Source organism: Gossypium arboreum, chromosome 13 (assembly GCF_025698485.1).
Source record: "Gossypium arboreum isolate Shixiya-1 chromosome 13, ASM2569848v2, whole genome shotgun sequence".
Lineage (NCBI taxonomy): Eukaryota > Viridiplantae > Streptophyta > Magnoliopsida > Malvales > Malvaceae > Gossypium > Gossypium arboreum.
Window position 1 is genome coordinate 122,006,072 of NC_069082.1, and position 21,763 is coordinate 122,027,834.

The 21,763-nt window shown below is 32.1% G+C and overlaps 2 protein-coding genes across 3 annotated transcripts; one reads left to right on the top strand and one right to left on the bottom strand.

Annotated features, from left to right (window-relative positions):
* Positions 1-4,507: 4,507 nt before the first annotated feature.
* On the top strand, positions 4,508-11,823 carry LOC108464097 (acyl-CoA-binding domain-containing protein 4-like). 2 transcript variants are annotated; one of them, XM_017764190.2, is made up of 18 exons: positions 4,508-4,857; positions 5,183-5,253; positions 5,742-5,805; positions 5,908-5,979; positions 6,281-6,475; positions 6,565-6,642; positions 6,887-6,997; positions 7,371-7,437; positions 7,541-7,602; positions 8,052-8,191; positions 8,870-8,996; positions 9,077-9,191; positions 9,423-9,511; positions 10,011-10,094; positions 10,171-10,353; positions 10,644-10,799; positions 10,924-10,983; positions 11,366-11,823. In XM_017764190.2, the coding sequence occupies exons 1-18, from the start codon at positions 4,702-4,704 to the stop codon at positions 11,549-11,551; spliced, it is 2,016 nt and encodes a 671-aa protein (XP_017619679.1). In that variant the 5' UTR covers positions 4,508-4,701; the 3' UTR covers positions 11,552-11,823. The 2 variants fall into 2 exon arrangements, 1 of the variants encoding a protein (XP_017619679.1); XR_008277289.1 differs by lacking the exon at positions 11,366-11,823 and having other exon boundaries at positions 10,633-10,799.
* A 363-nt stretch (positions 11,824-12,186) lies between these two features.
* On the bottom strand, positions 12,187-13,509 carry LOC108464098 (40S ribosomal protein S21-like). The gene is made up of 4 exons (XM_017764191.2): positions 13,358-13,509; positions 12,972-13,066; positions 12,729-12,861; positions 12,187-12,450 (listed from the first exon to the last, which is right to left on the bottom strand). Exons 2-4 carry the CDS (start codon positions 13,019-13,021, stop codon positions 12,385-12,387), a joined length of 249 nt encoding a protein of 82 aa, XP_017619680.1. The 5' UTR covers positions 13,022-13,066; positions 13,358-13,509; the 3' UTR covers positions 12,187-12,384.
* Between the last annotated feature and the right edge of the window lie 8,254 nt (positions 13,510-21,763).

A 21,763-nucleotide genomic window follows, 5' to 3' on the forward strand; every position in this document is an offset into this window, starting at 1 on the left:
GTGGAAGCTTTTATGTCAACTTTACTAATTAATGGTCAGTATTATCCTTAATCCAAATCAAGCTAGATTATACAACTAATGCAAAATTCTTAAAGTTCTGAACTATTTAAGCTATCAACATGACCAATCAAAGTTCAAGCAAAAGTGATCAAGAGGGCTTTTTCTACATAGAAAATCTTGATATATCTACAGACCATTTGCAGCAGGTTCTCCAAAAAAAAAAAACCTCAAACCCTAAAAAGACTTAACTATGGTCCCCCCATTACATCCCCCCACTATCACCTTAAATGGCTTCAACTCTACCCTCAAAAACTGCAACTTTTTTATCCATTTTGCTCTCCAAATATCTCCATCTTTAGCTTAAAATATTATTTATAGACAATATATTCAAAATAAGCAGAGGATATTTTCGCACGTTTGCATGTTTTAGTATTTATTATACTTTATATCATATAACAGCACACCTAAAAATAATTTGATTCATGCGGATTGAGTATTAATTCATTCTACTTATGATATTGTAAAATCTTAAAAATTGTGGGTTCGGGTAGACTTAAAATTGTAATGTTCTTTTCAAGTAAACATAATTAGTTAAGGGTTGGGAGGGTAAGAATAGATTAGAAAATATATCACCAAAAAAAATTGATTTATAAACTTAGTGTTTGAAACCCTCATATTAGCTCATAAATTATAGATTAAATTAAGATTTTGTCACTATTTGGCTGCAAAGAATTCCTTTTTTTCATAAAATCAGTTTTGTTAGGTTTTGGTCAACTTTAGATAATAACTCTTAGTGTAGAAGTTAACATATGAGGCCATATACACTCCATATTGAGTACTTTTTGGCAGATATTTACATTTAAAAATACTAGTTATCTCATTGTGGGAATTCTTGTGGGGTTCTACATGCATCAATCTTATAGCTGGCTCCACTAACAATTCCCACTAAGCTTGAAAAAGTTCTCTGCAACCATAATACATACTATATATTACGGAATTTTGCAGCAGGTTTTTCATTTGGCTAGTAGTTCACATTATAATTAGTGTCACTTATGCATAATATTGTTCAAGAATAACCAGTCTTAGTCTTTAGAGTTTGATTTTCAGTAGATATCAGTGCTTCCACTAACTCTTAACCTTTCCCACTCAACAAAAGGTCACTTCTATGTTAAGCTTATCCATTTTCTAATGCATTTAAAACAAAACACTGTTAAAGAGGCATGACTAACTAAAATCAGTACAATTTGCCTCAACAATTTATTGGATTTAGTTAATGGACTGTACTTACTACTTAAAGCTTCAAGAGTAATATTGCAAGCAAGTCTCAGACCGAGATTTAAGTCCAATTGAAAGTATACATCTTTAAATTAAAGACTGTAAAACAGCACAATCAGATTCCATCTTTTTGAAAGCAAGAGACATCCTCATATGCCATATAACACACATTTGACATTAAAAGTTAATCATATATAGTTTAATATATTAATTGAGCTAAAGGATACATTTTCTTATCAAGCTAGTTGCCTGTTACAGCAAAAGATGCTTAGAATAATATAAATGCAAAAGCTGCCCAAACCTTTCACCCAGTCACTTGCATCAAGGGTTTTCAAACTTTATTATTATAATCTAGCTGGGGTTCCATCCATAAGGGATTAAACAAAAGGGCATTAACAGTAGAACCATGGAAAAGGGGGAAAACCCTAGAATGTTGGAACTTTTTTTAGTCTTTAATTGCGGTAATAATAAAATATACAATATTTTTCCTGGTTTCATCTTGTTAATTAGGCCATAACCTAACTTTGGTATGAATTCCTTTCACTGTGTCTGCAATGCACTTAATAATCTAGAATCTGATTTGATTTAATCTAGTTTTGTCTGAAAATGACATGTTTAATTAATATATAAAAGAAGAAGTGTATAATTAACTTTCTAGAGTTAGGGTTTTATAGCCTTGGTTAATAGGATAGCTCAGAACTTGATGCTTTTCTTGTTGTTGAAGAAGGTCAATTTTTGTAGCTTTATTATCTCATTACTCATTGGTTATTTGTGCAGAAACTTTTGTGGAAATTCATGTCACATTGGTTAACCTGTTTTCTTGAAAACACATTAAAGCTTCTTTGTTTTTTTTGCTAAACCAAAAGGTTACAAAACTAAGAAAGGCAACAGAAAAAACCCAACACACCAAAAGGACTAAAATATACTTAAAAAGATACCTGAAAACTCAAATATATACATTTCAAGGACCTTACAGAAATCACCTAAAACATGGATACACATCACCTAAAAAACACTTTACACTCACTAAAACCAAATGTCAAAACACTTAACATTGTATACATAAAGCTCTTGCAAATTAAACCAGTCAATGCCAATCTCACCTGGTCCGTTGCTTGTAATGGCATAATTCCTTCCATCACAACAGCATGGTTATTAGCTAGCAATCAAAACCAAGAAGGAAACGCATAATCATCATCTCCCGGAGTTAGTAGGAAACCAAATGGTCTCCATCAGTATTCAACTTTTATAGAGTAATTGGCACCAACTCCTACAATCCACCCCTGCAAATCACCATGGATTGAACTTTAACACCCATATCACCACATGGATCAATTCACCACCAAGACACAAAGCTTAATTAGGGGTAATTAAGTACAGTGATTATGTAATATGGTTAGCAAGCTGTTGTAAAGCGATTTGGACATGTATAGAATCAAAAGTACTTCAACAAAATGGATGAGTGTCAAACGGTTTGGTTAGTTCTATGACTTTTGGTCTAGGTTATATACATGAAAAACTTGAAAGGAACGGAATATATATGCCCCAGTTGATGACTTGATATACACATATACATTTACAACTCTGACACCCGAATCTGAATTTTATAGCTTTTCTACCTCTTCCTTTTCTTGAATGAATAGAAGCCATTGAACATAGCATACAATTTATATGGCAAATTAGCTAAGATTGCAATGCTGTTTAACAGATCGAGAGTAACACAATTTTTTTTAGAATGGTCATTTTCTTAATATCACTAACAGTGTATTACATGTATATACATATATTATATATTTGAAGTCCAAACATGAATAAAATCTAATACTCAAGTTCAAGCTTCTTTCACGTTCCACTAGGCTTTCTTTGTTTTGAGAAGATATAAAGATGCCACCAAGGGAGATTTAGCCAGTTTCATCTACTCACCAATGGGCTTCTCACTTAAAAGAGCCCGTAACTTTTGCCACTGAATTACCAAAATTCTAAATACCAAGATGATGCTTTTGAACCGTAAGTCATGGCCCATGGGCCTTATGGCATCTTCTATTTATTTATTTTGGGTTAAAACATATTTCGAATCCGGTACGCTTTGTAAATCTGAATTTGTCTTTTATTTTTATTTGAAATAGTTAAATTATTTTATTTTTGAATTTAGAAATGTAAGTTTAATTGTTAATACGGTTAAAATTATTTTATTAAATTTAAATAAACTATAACATCATCAATTTTTGTTTTGATATGGGTACTAATTATTTTTTTTTATTTTAAAATCTATACTATTATTTAAGCTTTTAACTGAGTTGGTGCCATGAATCGACCGGATACCATTCGATTGGATAAATTACATAAATGTCTTTTCGTAATTAAAATAAGTTATATTATTTGATGATATTTTAATCTTTTTCATTTTAACAAAAACTAATAAAATTATACATATAGTGAAATTTGAATGCACACTAATTAAATTAATAAAACCTTAATTTTACCACTCAATCAAAGTTTTGTTTTGATATGTTTTATATGCACGATTTATTATCTTCACTAGTTGTATATTTATTAATAATGTTATTAATTGAGTTGATGTCTACATTAACTCACAATTGATGACAAAATCATGATAAATATTTCTAGTGCATTTAGTATTATTTATCTAATCTATTTATGCGTTTAAATTTATTTTTACTCATAATTTAATTTAATTTTTATTTGAATATTATACATATTTTGTGTGTTATTATAATTAATTAGTTTCAAACTATATGTTTCATTATATATCAACTTTAAAGACACATTTATGTTCTAAATCCATAATTTTCACATGTATACATGTAATAAGGTTTTAGTGTCAATAATTTTTTTGTCAACAAATGAATTTGCTAAAAATAAAAAGTAAATGGCATACTAACTTTTTGTTCTTTAATTTAAAAATAAATTATTTTAGTTATTCATTTAATTTTTCATCTTTTAACCTTTAAATTTATATTTTTATTAAATTATCTTAATATAAAAGATTTTAATTTTACTTACGAAATACACATAGATTATCGCATAAATAACATGTAAATATTTAATATTTTAAAAAATTAATTAAATGTTGATATATTATGACAATCCACTTATCAGAGCTAACAATTTTTTTCCTTTCACAAAATTAAATAAAAAATTAAATATATTCTTCTGTAAGTTGGAGGGAAAAAAATAATTATGCTAAAGTAAAAAGGAAATAGTAACTTGAAGACAAGGCGCAAGTGCCGAACCAAACAAAGCTAACATATCCGAACACCTCTCAATAAAACTACGTTACATTTTTAAACATTTCGTCGCTAAAAAACATTTCTCAAGTCTTAAAACTGGTACGTATATAAATCTCGGGTCAAATTCAAATCTACGAGACGAACACAGAGGATAGTCAATAAAAAATTGGCGACGATGGCGAGGGCAAGCTCTGGCCTCGCGTACCCGGAACGATTCTATGCGGCGGCTGCTTACGTTGGCTTCGACGGATCTCCCAATTCCAACGACAAGGACATTGGCTCCAGGTTCTCCAATGACGTCGCTTTGATCCTGTACGCCTTATACCAGCAGGTAATTTCACCGTTCTCAATTCCTTCTCTCTTATTTCATTGGATCCCGCCTTCTTCAATACGAAAGCGACTTGTTTTTGCTAATTTCCGGCAATGTGATGTTTATCTTATTTCGGATAAGGATTTCGTGTATTAGGATTGCTTTTGTATATAATATTTTTGGAGCATTTGAAGTGTAATTATTGTAGATCTGGCTTTATACTCTGAATTCAAGACAATTCGGATGTTGATCTACCGAATAATTGAATGAATATTTATGTAGTACTTGAATATGAAGCTCGTGTTTTGTTAGGTTACTAATTTTCCGAATTGCTATGTGATTACAGGCTACTGTAGGCCCTTGTAATGTTCCAAAACCGAGTTTGTGGAATCCTGTCGAACAAGGCAAATGGAAAAGGTCTGCATGCTCATTTACTTCTATTTATAATTTTACATTTGTAGTCTTGTTGTTGTTGTGTTGTAACGGTCATTTTAATTTTGTTATGGTTTTTCCTAGGGTGATACTGTTTTGATCCATTTACTCAAAGTGGTGCTGATGATAGCAATGTTTATTCAGAGAGATGTGAATGGATAGTCACTTATATGTGGGATGGATTTTTTTTGGTTGTTTCAACATTTGGTGGCATTGTGGCATGGTGCATAGTTTTTATTGCCTGCTTCTACTGGAAAAAGCATGGAGATGTACTTCTGTGTTATTTATATTTATCAGATCTAGATTGTTCCAATTTTCTCTCTGCCATATGCTTGTTTTTTATGTTTGTTTATTATGTAACTCGAGAATTAGAAGCAATTTATTATATGTCAGATGGATGTTGTCCATGATTTTTTTTCCTTCTTTCTTTTTGATAATCGTTCTTCTGGTAAAGCTTTTTTTTATTTATACAGCTGGAAGCAGCTTGGAAATATGGTGTCTGCAGAAGCTATGCGTCTCTTTGTGAAAATTTTGGAGGTACAGGCCATAACTTTTTTGATATTTTGCGTTTATATGAATCATTTTAGTTTGACATAATTGTTTTCTATTTTGTTCCTTATTCTTTGACTCATTGTTCAGGAAGAAGAACCAGGATGGTATTCACGGGCATCTAACTCTGTTTTGGAGCCTGTTACAGATGTACAAATGAATGTGAGTAATCTGTTATTTTCTCAGTTTTGGGTTTCTGATTTTAACATTTCCCATTGTCTCTTATTTTCACAATTTAGGTTGGGCATGTACCTCTGTTACAGGTCTTGTTCTCAACTTTTAGAGAAGTCTGAGTTTGCATAATTGCTCTGTTCAGTCAGTAGTTAAAATTTGAAGGAGAGAAGCGAAGTTGCTTATTGGGAGGTGCTTTTAGTTGGGGCCTGTGGTTCTCTTTACTTACTTTTTGGGGCCTGTGGTTCTCTTTACTTACTTTCACATTCTCAACTTGTATGCATGTTCACAGCATAATGCGATTGTTGAGCCTATCATCGAAAACCGGAATTCTTTTGCTGAGAGAAAGACCATTTCTGCTGAAAATGGAGGCCTGATAGAAACTCAGGATATAGATGTTGTATCAGAAGGCCTTGGCTCAGTTGTTGTATATGATCAGTGGACTTCACCTCCAATAACTGGTCAATGTCCCAAAGGCCGATATGAGGTATTGACACCTCTATCATTTAGAAACAAGTCCTTCTTCTTCTTCTTGCCGTCTTCCTCATCTAAAGAATGTTTACTCTTACTTGTCAGCATGCAGCAGCAGTTGTCGAGGACAAGATGTATATATATGGTGGAAACCACAATGGTCGTTACCTTAGTGATCTTCATGTAATTCATTTACCTTAACATGCAATACACATGTATTTTTGTAACATCCTATTTTTTCTAGTACAATTCAGTTTACTGTATAGTTTTGGTATTGGAATGAAGTATTACCAAATTATAATTCTCACTTTCCAGGCCATTGCTTGAAAATTCTAATTTAATATGTAGTCTTGCTAAGCTTTAATTTATTGTTTGTAGACTATAACTACACATGACAGTTTTCACCATAATGTAAAGTTTGATGCAGGTTTTAGATTTGAGAAGTTGTACTTGGTCAAAGGTTGAAGCTAAGGTTGAATCTAAGTCTGTGGAAACGCCATCTCCTGTAAATATAACCCCATCTGCTGGTCATTCATTGGTTAGTAGAGAACTGAGTTTCTTTATATTTTCCTTTGGTTTCTTAAAAGCAATGTTCTCTAAGTAAATATGCACATTTCTTTGGAATTTGGCTAAAAATTCTTGTATTCATGCTTAATTCTCTGTCCCTTCTAGTGTTTCCCCTAGGCACCTTCGGAGAATCAGTTTCTTTAATTTCTGGTCATATAGAACCGACCAACTTCTTTCTTTTTCATTTTTTCCTTTTACCTTTTATTTCTCAAAAGCAAAATTTTCTAATGGAAAAACTTACATTTCTTTAGAATCTGTTCGCTAAAAGTTCTTGTATTAATGCTAATTGTCTTTCTGCAGTCATATCATTTGACTCTCTCCCCTCTCCTATTTTTTCCCCATAGATACCTTGGGAGAACAAGCTTCTTTCAATTGCTGGCCATACAAAGGATCCTTCTGAAACCTTCCAGGGTACTTGTTTTATCCCCTTATTAACAAATTAAAAAATTTGAGGACTATTTTTCTTCTCCGTATTTCAATTATTATCTTATTCTGTACTGTATTCTTATGGCAGTGAAGGCATTTGATCTACAAATTGGCACATGGTCAATGTTGAATACTTATGGAAAACCACCGGTATTCATATTTTCTTCATGTTAACTCTCTTTCTGCTGTACCAACTTGAAAATTATAGCACTATATTTAGAAATTTTAGCAGGTTCGTGATTGTTGTACTATGCACAAATAATTAGACCAGCCTTTGGTTTTTCTTAATGACTTTGAGATAGTGATCACTGGTAGAATTAACCTTTCTTTGTTAATTGAATATGGTATTTAAGAAACTTAAAACTAGATTATTGTATGTTGATTTCTGGCTATACTTAGCTGAAAGTTTATTAGCATATAGGTATGCTTGAACATAGGCTGAAGTTAAACCTTGGCAAATAAAAAATGTATTGAATATGTGTGCTTATACGTTCTTGTGCCCCTTTATTTTCCTCATGGTGGATTCTTTTATTTTTTTTTTTCTGAAAATTTCATTTCGAACTGTTAACACTTCCTTTCCTAATTTGAGTGCCTTACAGGTCTCTCGTGGAGGTCAGTCTGTGACCCTTGTTGGAACAACCTTAGTGATATTTGGTGGACAGGACGCAAAGCAAACACTCTTGAATGATTTACATATACTTGACCTAGAAACCTTGACCTGGGATGAAATTGATGCTGTGTAAGATTACTTTTGGCAATCTGATTACTGGATTTCTGAATTCTTTTGTTAAATATGTGCTACTGGTACTTCTATAGCCTTTAACATGGAAAATGTAAATGAATTTTCACTTGCCAGCTTCCACTTATCAAGGGCTGACTTGAACATGGGTCTGGCTGCATAGTGCAAGCAGCCTGGTCCATTGTTGGTTTTGACCTAATTAAGGTTCAGTTATCATGACAGCTAAGAATCTGACGTTTGAATTTCAATCCGGTTCCTAAGACTAGCTTGCGACCGAAATTGAATTCATAATTAGGTCTGCTTCGTTATGGTAAAGAACTTAATATTTAAATTTCCAAAACTGTTATATAAAACTGATACTGAGGTTGTGGTCCAAGATTACTTCACATGCTTAAATTCTTCTTTTGCTTTTGGTGTATTGACATTTTGACATGCATCATACTTGAATTCAAATTCTACTTTTCTAGTACTATATCTGAGCTTCATTTCTACAACATTAAAATAGAATCTAACCTGTTTACCAAGGTACATTTTATGTAACAGCATGATATAATCCTTTTTTTGCACTTCTATTTTGAGCAATCCCTTGAACCCAATTAGTTTATAGATTTGAAGTGTCATTTGAATTTTATATTCCTTGGTAGCTCTTAATATTTGTTTATTCTCATTGTCATGCAGGGGGGTGCCTCCCTCACCACGGTCTGGTCATGCTGCTGCAGTGCATGCAGAGCGTTACCTTCTTATTTTTGGTGGGGGTTCACATGCTACTTGCTTCAATGATTTGCATGTCCTTGACTTGCAAACTGTAAGATGATTACTCTTTTGTGTTTTTGCATGGCCTTTTGAGGAATTAGTATATGTATCTTTATGTATTTGGATTTGTAGATGGAATGGTCAAGACCCACACAGCAAGGTGAGATACCAGTTCCTAGGGCTGGTCATGCAGGTGTGACTGTTGGGGAGAACTGGTTTATTGTTGGAGGTGGAGACAATAAAAGTGGTAAATGTCTCACTCCAAAATCTAATAGAAGATCGCTATTGCAGATTGTTCCTTGGATGACTTTCCCACTCCATGCTTAGTTTTAGTATTATTATAGTTATACCATCAAGTGTCTCCATTTCATATGAAGATAAGAAAGGGCTTTGGTAGGATATTTTGATTGCGTGAAAATGTTTACTTTTTTATTACTGCCCCCTAGTCTTCATTGCTTGTCCTATTCTTGTCTTCCAGGGGCATCAGAAACTGTTGTCCTTAACATGTCAACCCTCGCTTGGTCAGTTGTGACATCAGTTGAAGGGCGCGTTCCTCTTGCTAGTGAGGTATTTTACATTTTACAAATGCTTGTTACCTGTAAAATGTTTACAGGTGGGATGTGGAAAATCTTTGTTTGGATTACTGCAACTTATGTATATTGGTTTAACTGTAACTGCTAAATGTGGATCAATAAGGAATGGTAGAGATGATGCATGGACTCTCTACATTTGATTTCGTGCTTCTCTGTAATTACTATGACGATTTTACTGGATTTCTTTAGTAACATGTTCATCATTTTCATTCTCATCAATTAATATCATTGGCGTTTAGACTTAAGAAACAATTATTCCATGAAAATGATTGGAACTTTGGAAGCTGTGCTTCTGCAAGAGTAATGTAATAATTTAATAGGTCATGAGTAGAGTTTCTTTCTCAGTTGTATGTAATGCACGTGTTAACATTGAATGGTATATATAGTTGTGTTATGTTGGTCTTTATATAGGAGATAACTCAGTGTCAGTGATCTAAGATGCAAAGTTTCTATTTAATTGTCTATTATTGTAGGGTTTAAGTCTGGTTGTGGGCTCTCTTAATGGGGAAGATATACTTATATCTTTTGGTGGATATAATGGACACTACAACAGTGAGGTATAGGTGGTTTTGACCTCTTTGTATATGACTTTGTCTTTTTGTTACTATATAATCATTTATGGTTCCCCAACAGGTTAATGTTCTTAAGCCTAGTCACAAGTCAACCTTGCAATCAAAGATAATGGAGGGTCCTGTTCCTGACAGTGTCTCTGCTGTGCATAATGCTACAAATCCTACCAGAGATTTAGAATCCGAGTTTGAAGTTGGTCAAGAAGGAAAGATACGAGAAACTGCTATAGATAATTTTGAGCCCATGGTATGTGAGTATTTTGAGAGACAATATCACCATTTTACCTTTATTTGAAACCTGCTGGTTGAAATCTTCTGATACAAAAAACCATTCTAGCTCCATTTATGTGTTGCTGCCTCTGTTGCAAACATATGATTTTGTGGTTCTAGTTTACATCATAACATTCATACACAAGATCAAAAGTTTTATAACAGTAAACCCAGTCCATACAGTACTGAAGTTTTAAGGAGTTCAGAATGTCTTATTTAATTTATCATCAATTCTATTTCTTTCACTTAAATTTAGAGTACACGCAGAAATCCAAAGGTGGGGAGACTAGTGAGCACATTCTAGCAATGCTCAAGGCGGAGAAGGAAGAACTAGAATCATCACTCAATAATGAGAAATTGCTGTCTCTCCAGCTAAAGCAAGAACTAGCAGATGCCGAGGCTCGAAACACAGACCTATACAAGGTAGTTTTTTATCTGTATAATAGCAGGTCATGTAGTTCTTCATTGTTCCAGTTGCGTAAGTTAGGAAAACACTGGTGTTTATTAGCTTAAACATTTTTCTCACCAAGTATCATTTACATCTTAGGAGCTCCAATCTGTACGTGGTCAACTTGCGTCCGAGCAGTCAAGATGTTTCAAATTAGAGGTATTTTTGAATCAAGAGACCCATGATATGGCATATTATGTACTTGATCTGTTTTCTCCATATTGAATGGGCATCCAAACTATGATTTCCTTTAATACTACTGTTACCTCACACTTTACAACAAGAATTTAAAATCAGGCTCACAAATACGGAGCATGCCAAATGAATTTGAAATATTTCTCAACTTTGCTATTTGTATGAAATTTACTTGGAAAATGGGGTTATTATGGTTTGCTTTGCGACCTTTATTGCTGACCATTTTAGCTACCATACTAATTAAAATTTGGTTCATACGAGGACTCATACACCTCCAAAGTACAGAACTCTATTTGTTGAAGGGAAAAAAACCTCTAATTGTCTTTTTATACTCTTGAATCAACAGGTTGATGTAGCAGAACTACGACAGAAGCAACAGACAATGGAAACACTACAAAGGGAACTTGAACTCTTGCAGCGACAAAAAGCCACATCTGAACAAGTTGCCATAAATGCAAAGCAGCGGCAGGGCTCCGGTGGCGTATGGGGTTGGCTTGCAGGAAGAACTCCACAAAATGCTGATGATGCTTGAAAACCTAATTAAATAGTGCTTGCAGGGAAGTCATACCCGGTGCAATGTTCTATTCACTTGATCAAGAGCTCAAACCATGATACAGCCTCTTCTTGCAAAGCCGGGGGGAGGTTGCGGACATTAGGACCTTCTGCAAATCCTTGTTTTAGTAGGAACCTAACGCAATGGGCACTCTGTTTTTGTCAAAATTTTGGGTAAAATATACATATATTTCCTATTCTACTTAAACCAGTTCTTTCTATGATCAGAATAATAAATCTAGTTAACTCAAATGAATGCCTTCGAGAATTTTGGTTGAATACATACCTAAGGAAAATTGTTTCAGTTTTATTTAGTTACATATGGCTCTGGACGCAAGGTATACGTAACCTGATGCGTGAAAATATAGGTTTCAAACCGTTTACCATTAAAGTTTTTTAAAATGGTTTTGTATGTATTACTTTGGTAACCCTTTATTAGAAGGCAATGTTGTTTCACGAACATTTTAGCTTCTCGGAATTCATGACAGACTTAATTTTAAGGCAGTGTTCAAATTTGGCCTTTTTCCCAACAAAAATAGTTTAGGACAGCCCTCATCTTCAACCGACGTTTTGAACCTTTTGACATTTCCTCCGAATACAAGATTTAATGCAAAATTAATAAGCCAACAAAAAGATAATATATTAGGTTCAATGCAAGCAAATTAGGTACGAAACATCATCAGATCAAATTCAACATAATCCATTTTAAAAAAACCAAGATAGAACTTAAAGGTCACTGATTTAAAAAAAAAAACACATTTTCCCTCCAAAATTCAGAGACCAAGCAAGTAGTAAAAAGCAATCCAACTCCCACTACTGCTGTCGGACTTCAGCTTTCTTCTTCTGCCAAAGCCTGTCAAGTGCACTGTCAGCATCACCCTACAAACATGAACAAATCAATCAGCACTTGACTTATGACACAACTCAACATCCTCACAGACCTAAAGTTTGTCTATAAACAATCACCTAGAAACACCAAAAATGCCCGAATTCTGATCTAACACGATTACAAGGATATAATATTTCAAATATATGGAAGAATTTCCAAGTTCCGCATATACCACAGAAATATGATCCAACACTTAAACAGCACGAAAATAATAATTAAGACCTACAACCCAATATAACCAATTTGGTAAAGGAGATCCAACACGGACCTGGGCACGGACAAAACCACAAAGAGCAAAAGTGGAGAAAGTTCCAGTGTATCTGCCAAGCTCATCCAAATGCCCAACATTAATCTGAACAGAAGCATGATCCTTCGAGGTGATCAGCCTATTAGTGGCCGAACTGCAACAACAAACAAACATACACACCACATATAAGCTTCCGACATAAACAACGTGGTGAAAGGGAAAGAAACTAACATTATGAAACATAGGCAAAGTAAAATTAAATACCATTTTCTGGGGATGTAAAGATCCATGTTTTGACCCTCTTCGTTCTGCATCTTGGCGAATTGCTTAACCCAACACAAACACGAAGCTCAAATCACCTAATACAATACCAGATTCATTAATTTTAAAAAAAAAGCTAACCCGAATTCAACTTCAATACTCTGTAGATCACATTCTAATTCGAATACCATGAATAATGAAACAATATTTTGGAGAAAACCCAAATCCAAATTTAACTATTGCTATTTAGGAAAACATTAACAGTTACGTTAATATTAAGAAATAAGAGTAAAACGAATGCTTATTAGAACATCCAAATAACATAAACTTTAGATAAACTTAAAGCTACGAAACATGAATATGGAATCCAGATAGAGAGAGTAGCGTACAAGATGAGAAAGAGAGGCTGCTGCTGCAAATGAGATTTATGGCTCTCGTTTGCTGAATTTATATGCGAAGAAGAAGAAAAAAAAACCCTAATTTCCTTCCAGATTGACCAGGGCAAAAATGCCCACCTGTGACGTGGTTTACTCCCAATCTGAGCCCGTTTTGTTCTTGAAATATGGCTCAGTCCATTGACCCCAGCTGAAGCCCACAGTTTAAAAGCATAAACGTCAAAACCCCAAGTCATATTCATTTTTATAATTAAAATCTAAATTTCAAATATTAGCTTCCAAAAAAAGAAAAAAAAAACCTTGGTTTGGATCTTGACTAAGGGCCAGTTCTGCATTGTTTTTCAAAAGCTCTTCTAGCTCCAAAAGTATTTCTGAAAGAAAAGCTGTGTAGAACAAGCTGCTTTTAACTGCAATTTTTAGTTTTTCAGAAGTACTTTTGAAAAGTACTTCTGAAAATGGGAAGTTAAAATTTTTAGTTTTTTCTCTCCCAAAAGTATTTTTAATGCTTAATTACATTTTCACCCCTCTAATAACATAGTACTTTCTCTTTTTTTCTTGGTACTTAATTACAAATGTGTTAAAATCATTAATTAAAAATAAAAAAATATTTTTAAAATACTAATTACAAATATTCAATAGTTATATATAAATATTTAAAATATAGCTTATATATTCTAATTAAATTTTTAAATAATTAATATTTATTGCTTAAAATATTTTGAAATTTACATTTTATATATTAAAATATTAACAAGAAGTTATAATAATTTTTTATATTCTTACTAAAATATAATAATATTAATTAATTTAAATATTATTTAAATACATATTTGTTACTTGATAATAACATGTCTAAAATAGACATTTTATTTCTCAAAAACACTTTTGACACTTTTGACAGCAATGCTAAACAGTCAAATTTTAAACCAAACTTTTCAAAAGCACTGTAATAGCCTAAATTTTCAATGGTGTCGGAACAGTGATTCAATATCACTAAATCCGACAAATGAGTAGAAAAATATTAATTTAGTGAATATAAGTTAAATGTGAAGTTAGGAAAATTTTTTAAATAGCAAATAGTGTACTCGAAATAAATATTAAAATAAAATTAGAATCGAAAATGAGGTATCGAGAGTTTGAAATTTTTAAAACGAGCCATAATATTTTTATAAATATTTATGGAGTGTTAATAAGTTAGTATTAAAGTTTCGTCAAGAAATTTTAAAGTTTCGATGGTTAATTGAATAAAAGGAACTAAATTGTAACAAATATAAAATTATGAAGAATGATTAAATAGCTTAAATGATAAAAGAAAGAGGGTTTAAAAGGCAAATAGACCAAAGGTCTATTTGGGCTGGACGGTAAGGGGTTTGAAATCAGCAGAAAAACTGATGAATTAAGGGCAAAATTGGAATATTGCAAAATTAACTAAATAAAGCTAGGACTAAATAGGAAATATCTAGATTTCTCTTCATTTCTCTTCAATTCCAGCAGCTAAAAACGCCATAGGAGGGTTATCTAAGCTGGTATTTCATAATTTTTGCACCAAGTGAGTTAATCCTTGCCTTTTTCTTGTAATTTTTGTGTTTCTAAGACTTTTACAACTAGGTCCTACTATTAAATTCATTAGTTTTTGATTTCATGGATGAAATTGAAAGTCACCATGGTTGAGTGCTGTAATTGTATGATGAAATAGAATGAAATTAAAGCATTAATTTGTTTATGAGATGATTCTATTAGGTAATTTCAATAGAAATTGATTTTTAGGACCTAATTCTGAAAATGTTTGGAATTAAAGTATATTTCTGAAATTTTGATTTCTAAAGGTTGTAAACTAGTTAAAGGTGATAGAATAAAGTGTTAATTGAGAAAAATCAGCTCAATTAAGAGGCTAATTGAATAGGGACGAAATTGTTATTTATTAAAAGCTTAGGGGAAAAATGGTAATAAATAGCTTGCACTAAAACAGTTTGGACAGCAGCAGTAGACTAACTTTTAAAAATCACCATAAATTGTAGGAATCGAATTAGAAGGTGAACAAAAATGAAATTAAAGCTTATTGGGTCTAGTTTCTCATAGAAGAAACGGTGTAAGCAAAGGATTTGTAAATCATGAGATATAATTAATTTTGTGAGACAAGGTCATAATGAATTCGAGTTCCCCTGTTCTAACTTTGAAAAATCATAAAAAATTGAATAAAAATAATTAGGGACTTAAATTTATATGTCCAGAATTTTGAATGAGTCTATTTTCAAAAGAAACAAACGGGAATATCATCCGAATACTGTATGAAGAGATAATTAATTTTTAGTGAAGAAGGGTTAGAACTGTCAGACAGCAGAACAGGGGTGACTTTAAAGAATAAACTGTAATTATTTGCTAAACCAAAAATTCTGAAAATTTTATGATAAGAAGATATGTGAGTCTAGTTTCAGTGAAAATTAGTGGATCCTAATTTGGAGTTCTGTAGCTCAATATAAAAATAATTTAGTGACTATGACATGGATGGACAGCATTGAATATACATAGGTAAATAGTAAAATTGCAGATAATGTTACTTGTAAGCGGGTTATAAACATTAAGGATGTGAAATAGAATGAATGTGAAGTCAATACTGATAAGTGAAAATTTTATATTATAGATCAAGAAATTGAGGATAAACGAGGAAAAGAGAAAATTCCGGAATAGTTCAAGAAATCTCTACAACTACTGCAAATTGTTCCGGGTAAGTTCGTACGATTAAATTATTAAATTTCAATGTTATTTTATGAATGGTGATTAATATTTATGTATGTTAATTGTTGAAAATAATTAAATCATGTACAAAAGTTACGAAATTGAACTGAGTAATTCGGAGGAACGGAACGTAGGAAATGAGTACGATCGTTTGGTGAAAAAGATGAATTGACGGTAAATTACCCAAGTAAACCGAGATTCAGCATTTGTTGCGAACTCTTGTGTTTGCTTTCTGTTTAGCTCTTACGAGCTTCCGTTAACTCATATGAGTTTCAGTTAACCCTTTTAGGGTTTCAGTTCAGCTTTGATGAGCTTCGGTTAGCCTTCAGGCTTCCGTTTAGCACTTATGTGCTTCAGTTAGCCTTCGGGCTTCCGTTTAGCACTTTTGTGCTTTAGTTAGATTTCGGGTTTCAGATCACGATGTACTCAAGTCCGTAAGTCGTTCCTTAAATTGACAAGTCAGTAAGTCGTAATTGTAATGTGTGGAAAAAGAAATGTAAATAATGTTATCATTATTTTTGAGCTCAATTAAGTAAATTATTTTAAAAAGAAATGTAAATAATGTTATCATTATTTTTGAGCTCAATTAAGTAAATTATTTTTAAAATGAGATTATAATTTACAGGATGAAAGTAACTTACTTGAAATGTCCATATGATTTGAATTTTTGAAACTAATATTGGTAAGGTTTATGGTTTAGGCCGACGAACTTACTAAGCTATAGTTAGCTTACCTGTAATGTTTATTGCTCTTTGTAGATTAACGGGAGAGTTAGAGGATCGGATCATCACGCTCAAGTCACACTATCTCGATTTTCCAATAGATTTTGTTATAAATACTTTAAATGGTTTATATGGCATGTATAGGAGCTGATGTGACTATGTTTTGTATCAACTCATGAATATATTAGTTAAGTTAATATAAGTTGATATATGATATGAATGGAAATTAATTAAGATGTTTAAATACTACTTGAAAGTATGAATGAATATAATGTTAGATAAAATAAGGATTAATGATATTGTTATAAGACGAATATGATTTGGATGAAGATTGTATTTGTTGAGTTGTTGTTGTGTTGAGTTAGTTGCAAATTTGAAATTGCAGGGAAGGTTAGATGTTTCTAAAGGGGTTATATTGAATTTTTTTTTTTAAAAAAAATAATTATTATTATATTACGAAAAATTTTCGGAGTACTTGAATAGGTCCCTATTCATTTATAATATATGATTTAGGCCTCGAGAGTTCATAAAAGAGACTTAATGATTTAATTTTAATATATTTGTTGTTTATTCATAAAAATTTTTGTAAATTAACTAATATGTTCGGTAACGCCTCGTAACCCTATTCCGGGGACGGTTTGGGATTAGGGGGTGCTACAAGCACTTCTCAAAAGTATTATTTCACAGCACTTTTTACAAATATTACCAAACTAGCCCTAATTACAGTGGACAATCTTCCTACCTCTGGTCGAACTCTCATGAGTTGAAACCTGGTTATTTTGTTGACTATTGAGGTTAGCAAGGATAGCTACTTGTTATTTAATATTAGATTTTCGGATTGCATTTTAACATTTTATTTAAAAATGGATAAATTAGTTCTTGTAAATTAGAGCACAAAGCAAATTAGTCTTTTTTATTAAAATTTTCATCTATTTTTAATTAAAAATTGACATAATTAACAGAATAATCAAATTGTGACACGTGGCGTGCAACATATACCTCATGCTAACATAAAAAGACTAGTTTTTAATAGTAGAAATGAGTGAAATTTTTAACAAAAAAGACCAATTTACTTCTTGATTGTAACATACAGGAACTAATTTACCATTTTTTTAGTAGAGGGAGAAAATGCAATCTAATGCTTAAGATAAGGCTCTCCATGGTATCTTTACCATATTTTGAGGTAAGTATATTTTATTTTTGGCAAAAATACATTGAAGGTCACTAAATTATTAATAAATTTACACTTTAATTATTCAACATTATAAAATTATAAAATAATCATTAAACTATTTAAAAATATCCATTTTAAGTACTTGAGTTATTAAATCTTTTAACGGAGAATTAATGTCCCTTTGAGAAAACTATTTATTATATATAATGATAGATATTGCTTTAAAAAAGTTTTGTGTGTTTTTTCTACCCTTTAAAGAATTAACCTAACCTAAACTACTATGTTTTAGGTTTTTTAGGAGCGTATTTAAGTTAAAGTTTATTATTTTCGGAGAAAATAGGTTAAGTTTTTTAGATTAAAAAAGTTGTAAAATAACGTGGTAATATATATATATATATATATATATATTATAATAAGCGATGATTTAAACTACATCACTTTACGTTAAAGATTTCATAGTATAGTGATTTAATTAAGTTTAAATAGTTTAGACTATTTTATAACTTTTTAAAGTTAAGTGATTAAAACGTAGACTTTTAAATAATTTAATAACTATTTTATAACTTTCTAAAGTTATCAAAGTGTAAACTTATTAATAATTCAATAATTTTAAGTATAACTTACTCTTTTTTTTACGTATTCAAAAGGCAGTACTCTACCGTCTACACTTGGACGTATAGTTTTTGTGTCGTCTGTTTGATAAAAATATAAGTGATTTTATTCTTTTGTTCATGCACACACATATAAATACAAGGATGAATAACAAGGCAGCTAACTTTATATGGTATTTTATAGCGGGAAAATCAAGGGGGTAGAGTAGTAAATTAGCTAAAATAGATAGCTCCCTAAGCCTTTTAACAGTGAGGTAACTTGTCTGGTAAAAAAAAAAGAGGGGTAAATTTCGATGACATCAATAGATTCTTCTTAATTCCTTGGACACGTGGAGGACAGCTGATGCTATCCTTTTTTTCTTACTTTAGTTTTATAACCGCAACTGGTTTCAGAGACAGAACACAACTCTGGTGTTGTGCGCTTTGCTTTTGCTGCAATTCCGACATTTCTTGTCCTCATCTAGGTTCCACCATATCTAAGTTCTAACCCTTTTCTTTTAAGGAAAAACTGTAAAAATAGTTACTCATATTTACAATGTTACGTTTTAGTTATTTATGTTAATATGTTTTAATATTTTAGTCATTGAGCTATTAATTTTCATAAATGGTATAACAATAAGTTGATGTGGCATATTCAATCATCATTTCAAACAAAATTTTAGGTTAAATTATACAATTGGTCGTCATATTTTTTTTATTTTAAGTAATTTATTTTTTTCTTTCATGTTCTTTTAACTTTCTTTTTTTTTTTTTTATTCTTTTCTTCTTCTTCTCCCTCTATTTTTCTCCCTTATCCATCTCTTTTAATGTAAAAGAAAAAATTAAATTACTTAAAACAAAAAATATATAGGGACCAATTGTATAATTTAACTTAAAATTTTCGTTTGAAATGATGATTTAATGTGCTACGCCAGCTTACTGTTACGCCGTTAATGGAAATTAATACTTAGTGTGTAATATCCTGATTTTGGGCCTAGTCGGAATAGTGGTTTCGTGACCACAAAATTTGCGATAGAAATAATGATTTTATGATTATTTTGAGGTCTATGATATGATTGCATGATTGTGTGAAAATTTCGTGAAGAAATTTTATGCATAAAGTGCTTAAATTGAAATTAGGGACTAAATCGAATAATTTGCAAAACTTGCATTCTAGAAGTTTCTAGTATGAAATTGTTTTGAAATATTAATTAGGAGGTCTTAAATAGCAATTTTACCAATTTCTAAGTCTATGGACAAAAATTGGACATGGATGGAATTTTTGAAAAGTTTAGTAGTAAGGGCATTTTGGTCATTTAGGGGTAAAATGAATTAAAATACAAAACTAAAAGCCAATTTTGCTCATCTTCAACCCCATGGCCGAATGTAGCAAGGAGAAACCATGGCTAGGGTTTTTCAAGCTTCAAAGCTCGATTGTAAGTCCGTTCTAGCCTCGTTTTTTACGATTTTTACGTTTTTGGAGTCCCGGTAGCTCGATTAAGCTTATGCTAGCAATAATTCAACCTAGGGTTCATATTTGGAAAAATACCCATAGGTGAAATTTGTGTATTTTGGTGTTTTATGATAGAATATGAGGTTTTAAATTATGTTAGACAACTTGTACTACTCGGTTTTAAGCGAAAACGAGCAAAAGGGTTTAATCGGTAAAAATACCTAATAGTCATAAGTACATGTTAGAGTGAGAATTTTATGTTGCCATAGAAGGGAAAAATGATCAGCATGTCATAAAACATAAGAAAATAAGCTGAAGTTTAATTTACGAGCTTTGGGGCAAAAGTGTAAATATCTGAAAGTTTAAGGGCAAAACTGTAATTTTTCCAAAATATGAGTTTGGGTCAATTTGAATAATGTGAGTCCTAATTAGACTATATTTTAAATGATAGAGCAAGGAAAACTAAAATTCGGGCTAAAATGGGGAAAATACCAAGTTGTGGACGAAATGGTAAAAGTAGCCATTTTCGCATCGAGGTAAGTTCATGTGTAAATAATGTAGTATAATTGTTATTTTAAGTTATTGATGTTAATTATATGATATGCTGATTTTTATCATGAAATATATGCTTTGTGGTTATTTTCGAATAAAATGCAAATTATGTGAATTATTTGTTAAATATAAAGTGTTACCGAGTATTGGTTTCGGTATTTTACGGAAGATGGCATGGAGATGTGTTCGAGGAAAATCCCGTTTGAACCTTAGGAATAGATTAGGATACAAGTGACATGTCACTAGGATATTTGGGCATCCGAACTCATTGAGTTGAGCCCGAGTTCACTTATAGATGCGAATGTCTGAACTCGTTGAGTTGAGTCCGAGTTCGAGAGATGTAACTAGGCATCCGAGCTCGTTGAGTTGAGTCCGAGTTCACTTATGGATGCGAATGTCCGAACTCGTTGAGTTGAGTCCGAGTTCGAGAGATGTAACTAGGCGTCCGAGCTCGTTGAGTTGAGTCCGAGTTCACTTATGGATCTGACGCCTGAGCTCATTGAGTTGAGTCTGAGTTCACTTATGGGCGGGTTACATGGTAGCTTGGCTACATATGTGGCACTTATGTGCAAACTTTCCATGTATCCGAATTATATTCCGATGTGTTCAACGGGTAAAATTCTACTCAAATGGAGGAATACTTGAGATGAAAGGGATGTATTGGTAAGTCTTGTGAAATGAATACTTTGAACAGGTATGTACTTAACCCTCGGGTTGAAAACTCGATATAACAACAATATGGTAAGATGATAAATGAAAATGTGATATGAATGTCTCGGTGATGATTATGCAAATGATGTTTTATGTTTGCTTATATAGTTGTGTTACTTGCTATTTGCATGTGAGCTTACTAAGCATTTATGCTTACTTCCTCCTTTTCATTCCTTGTAGTGTTGACAAGCCAGCTCGGAAATCGGGAACGATCGGAGGCATGCTCACACTATCCGTATACCATCTTGGCATAATGGCTTGCATATTTTGAGTATGGCATGTATAGCATTATAATCATTTTGTATATATGGTCTTATGATATGGTTATTGAGTGGTATGGAAATGCTTGGTAATGATTAGCCATTGGAATGGCTAATCATGATCATATTTGGTGTTATGTATGCTAAATTACTAGCTAATTCATGGAAACCATGAAATAGGTAAAATTTACCATAAAATAGA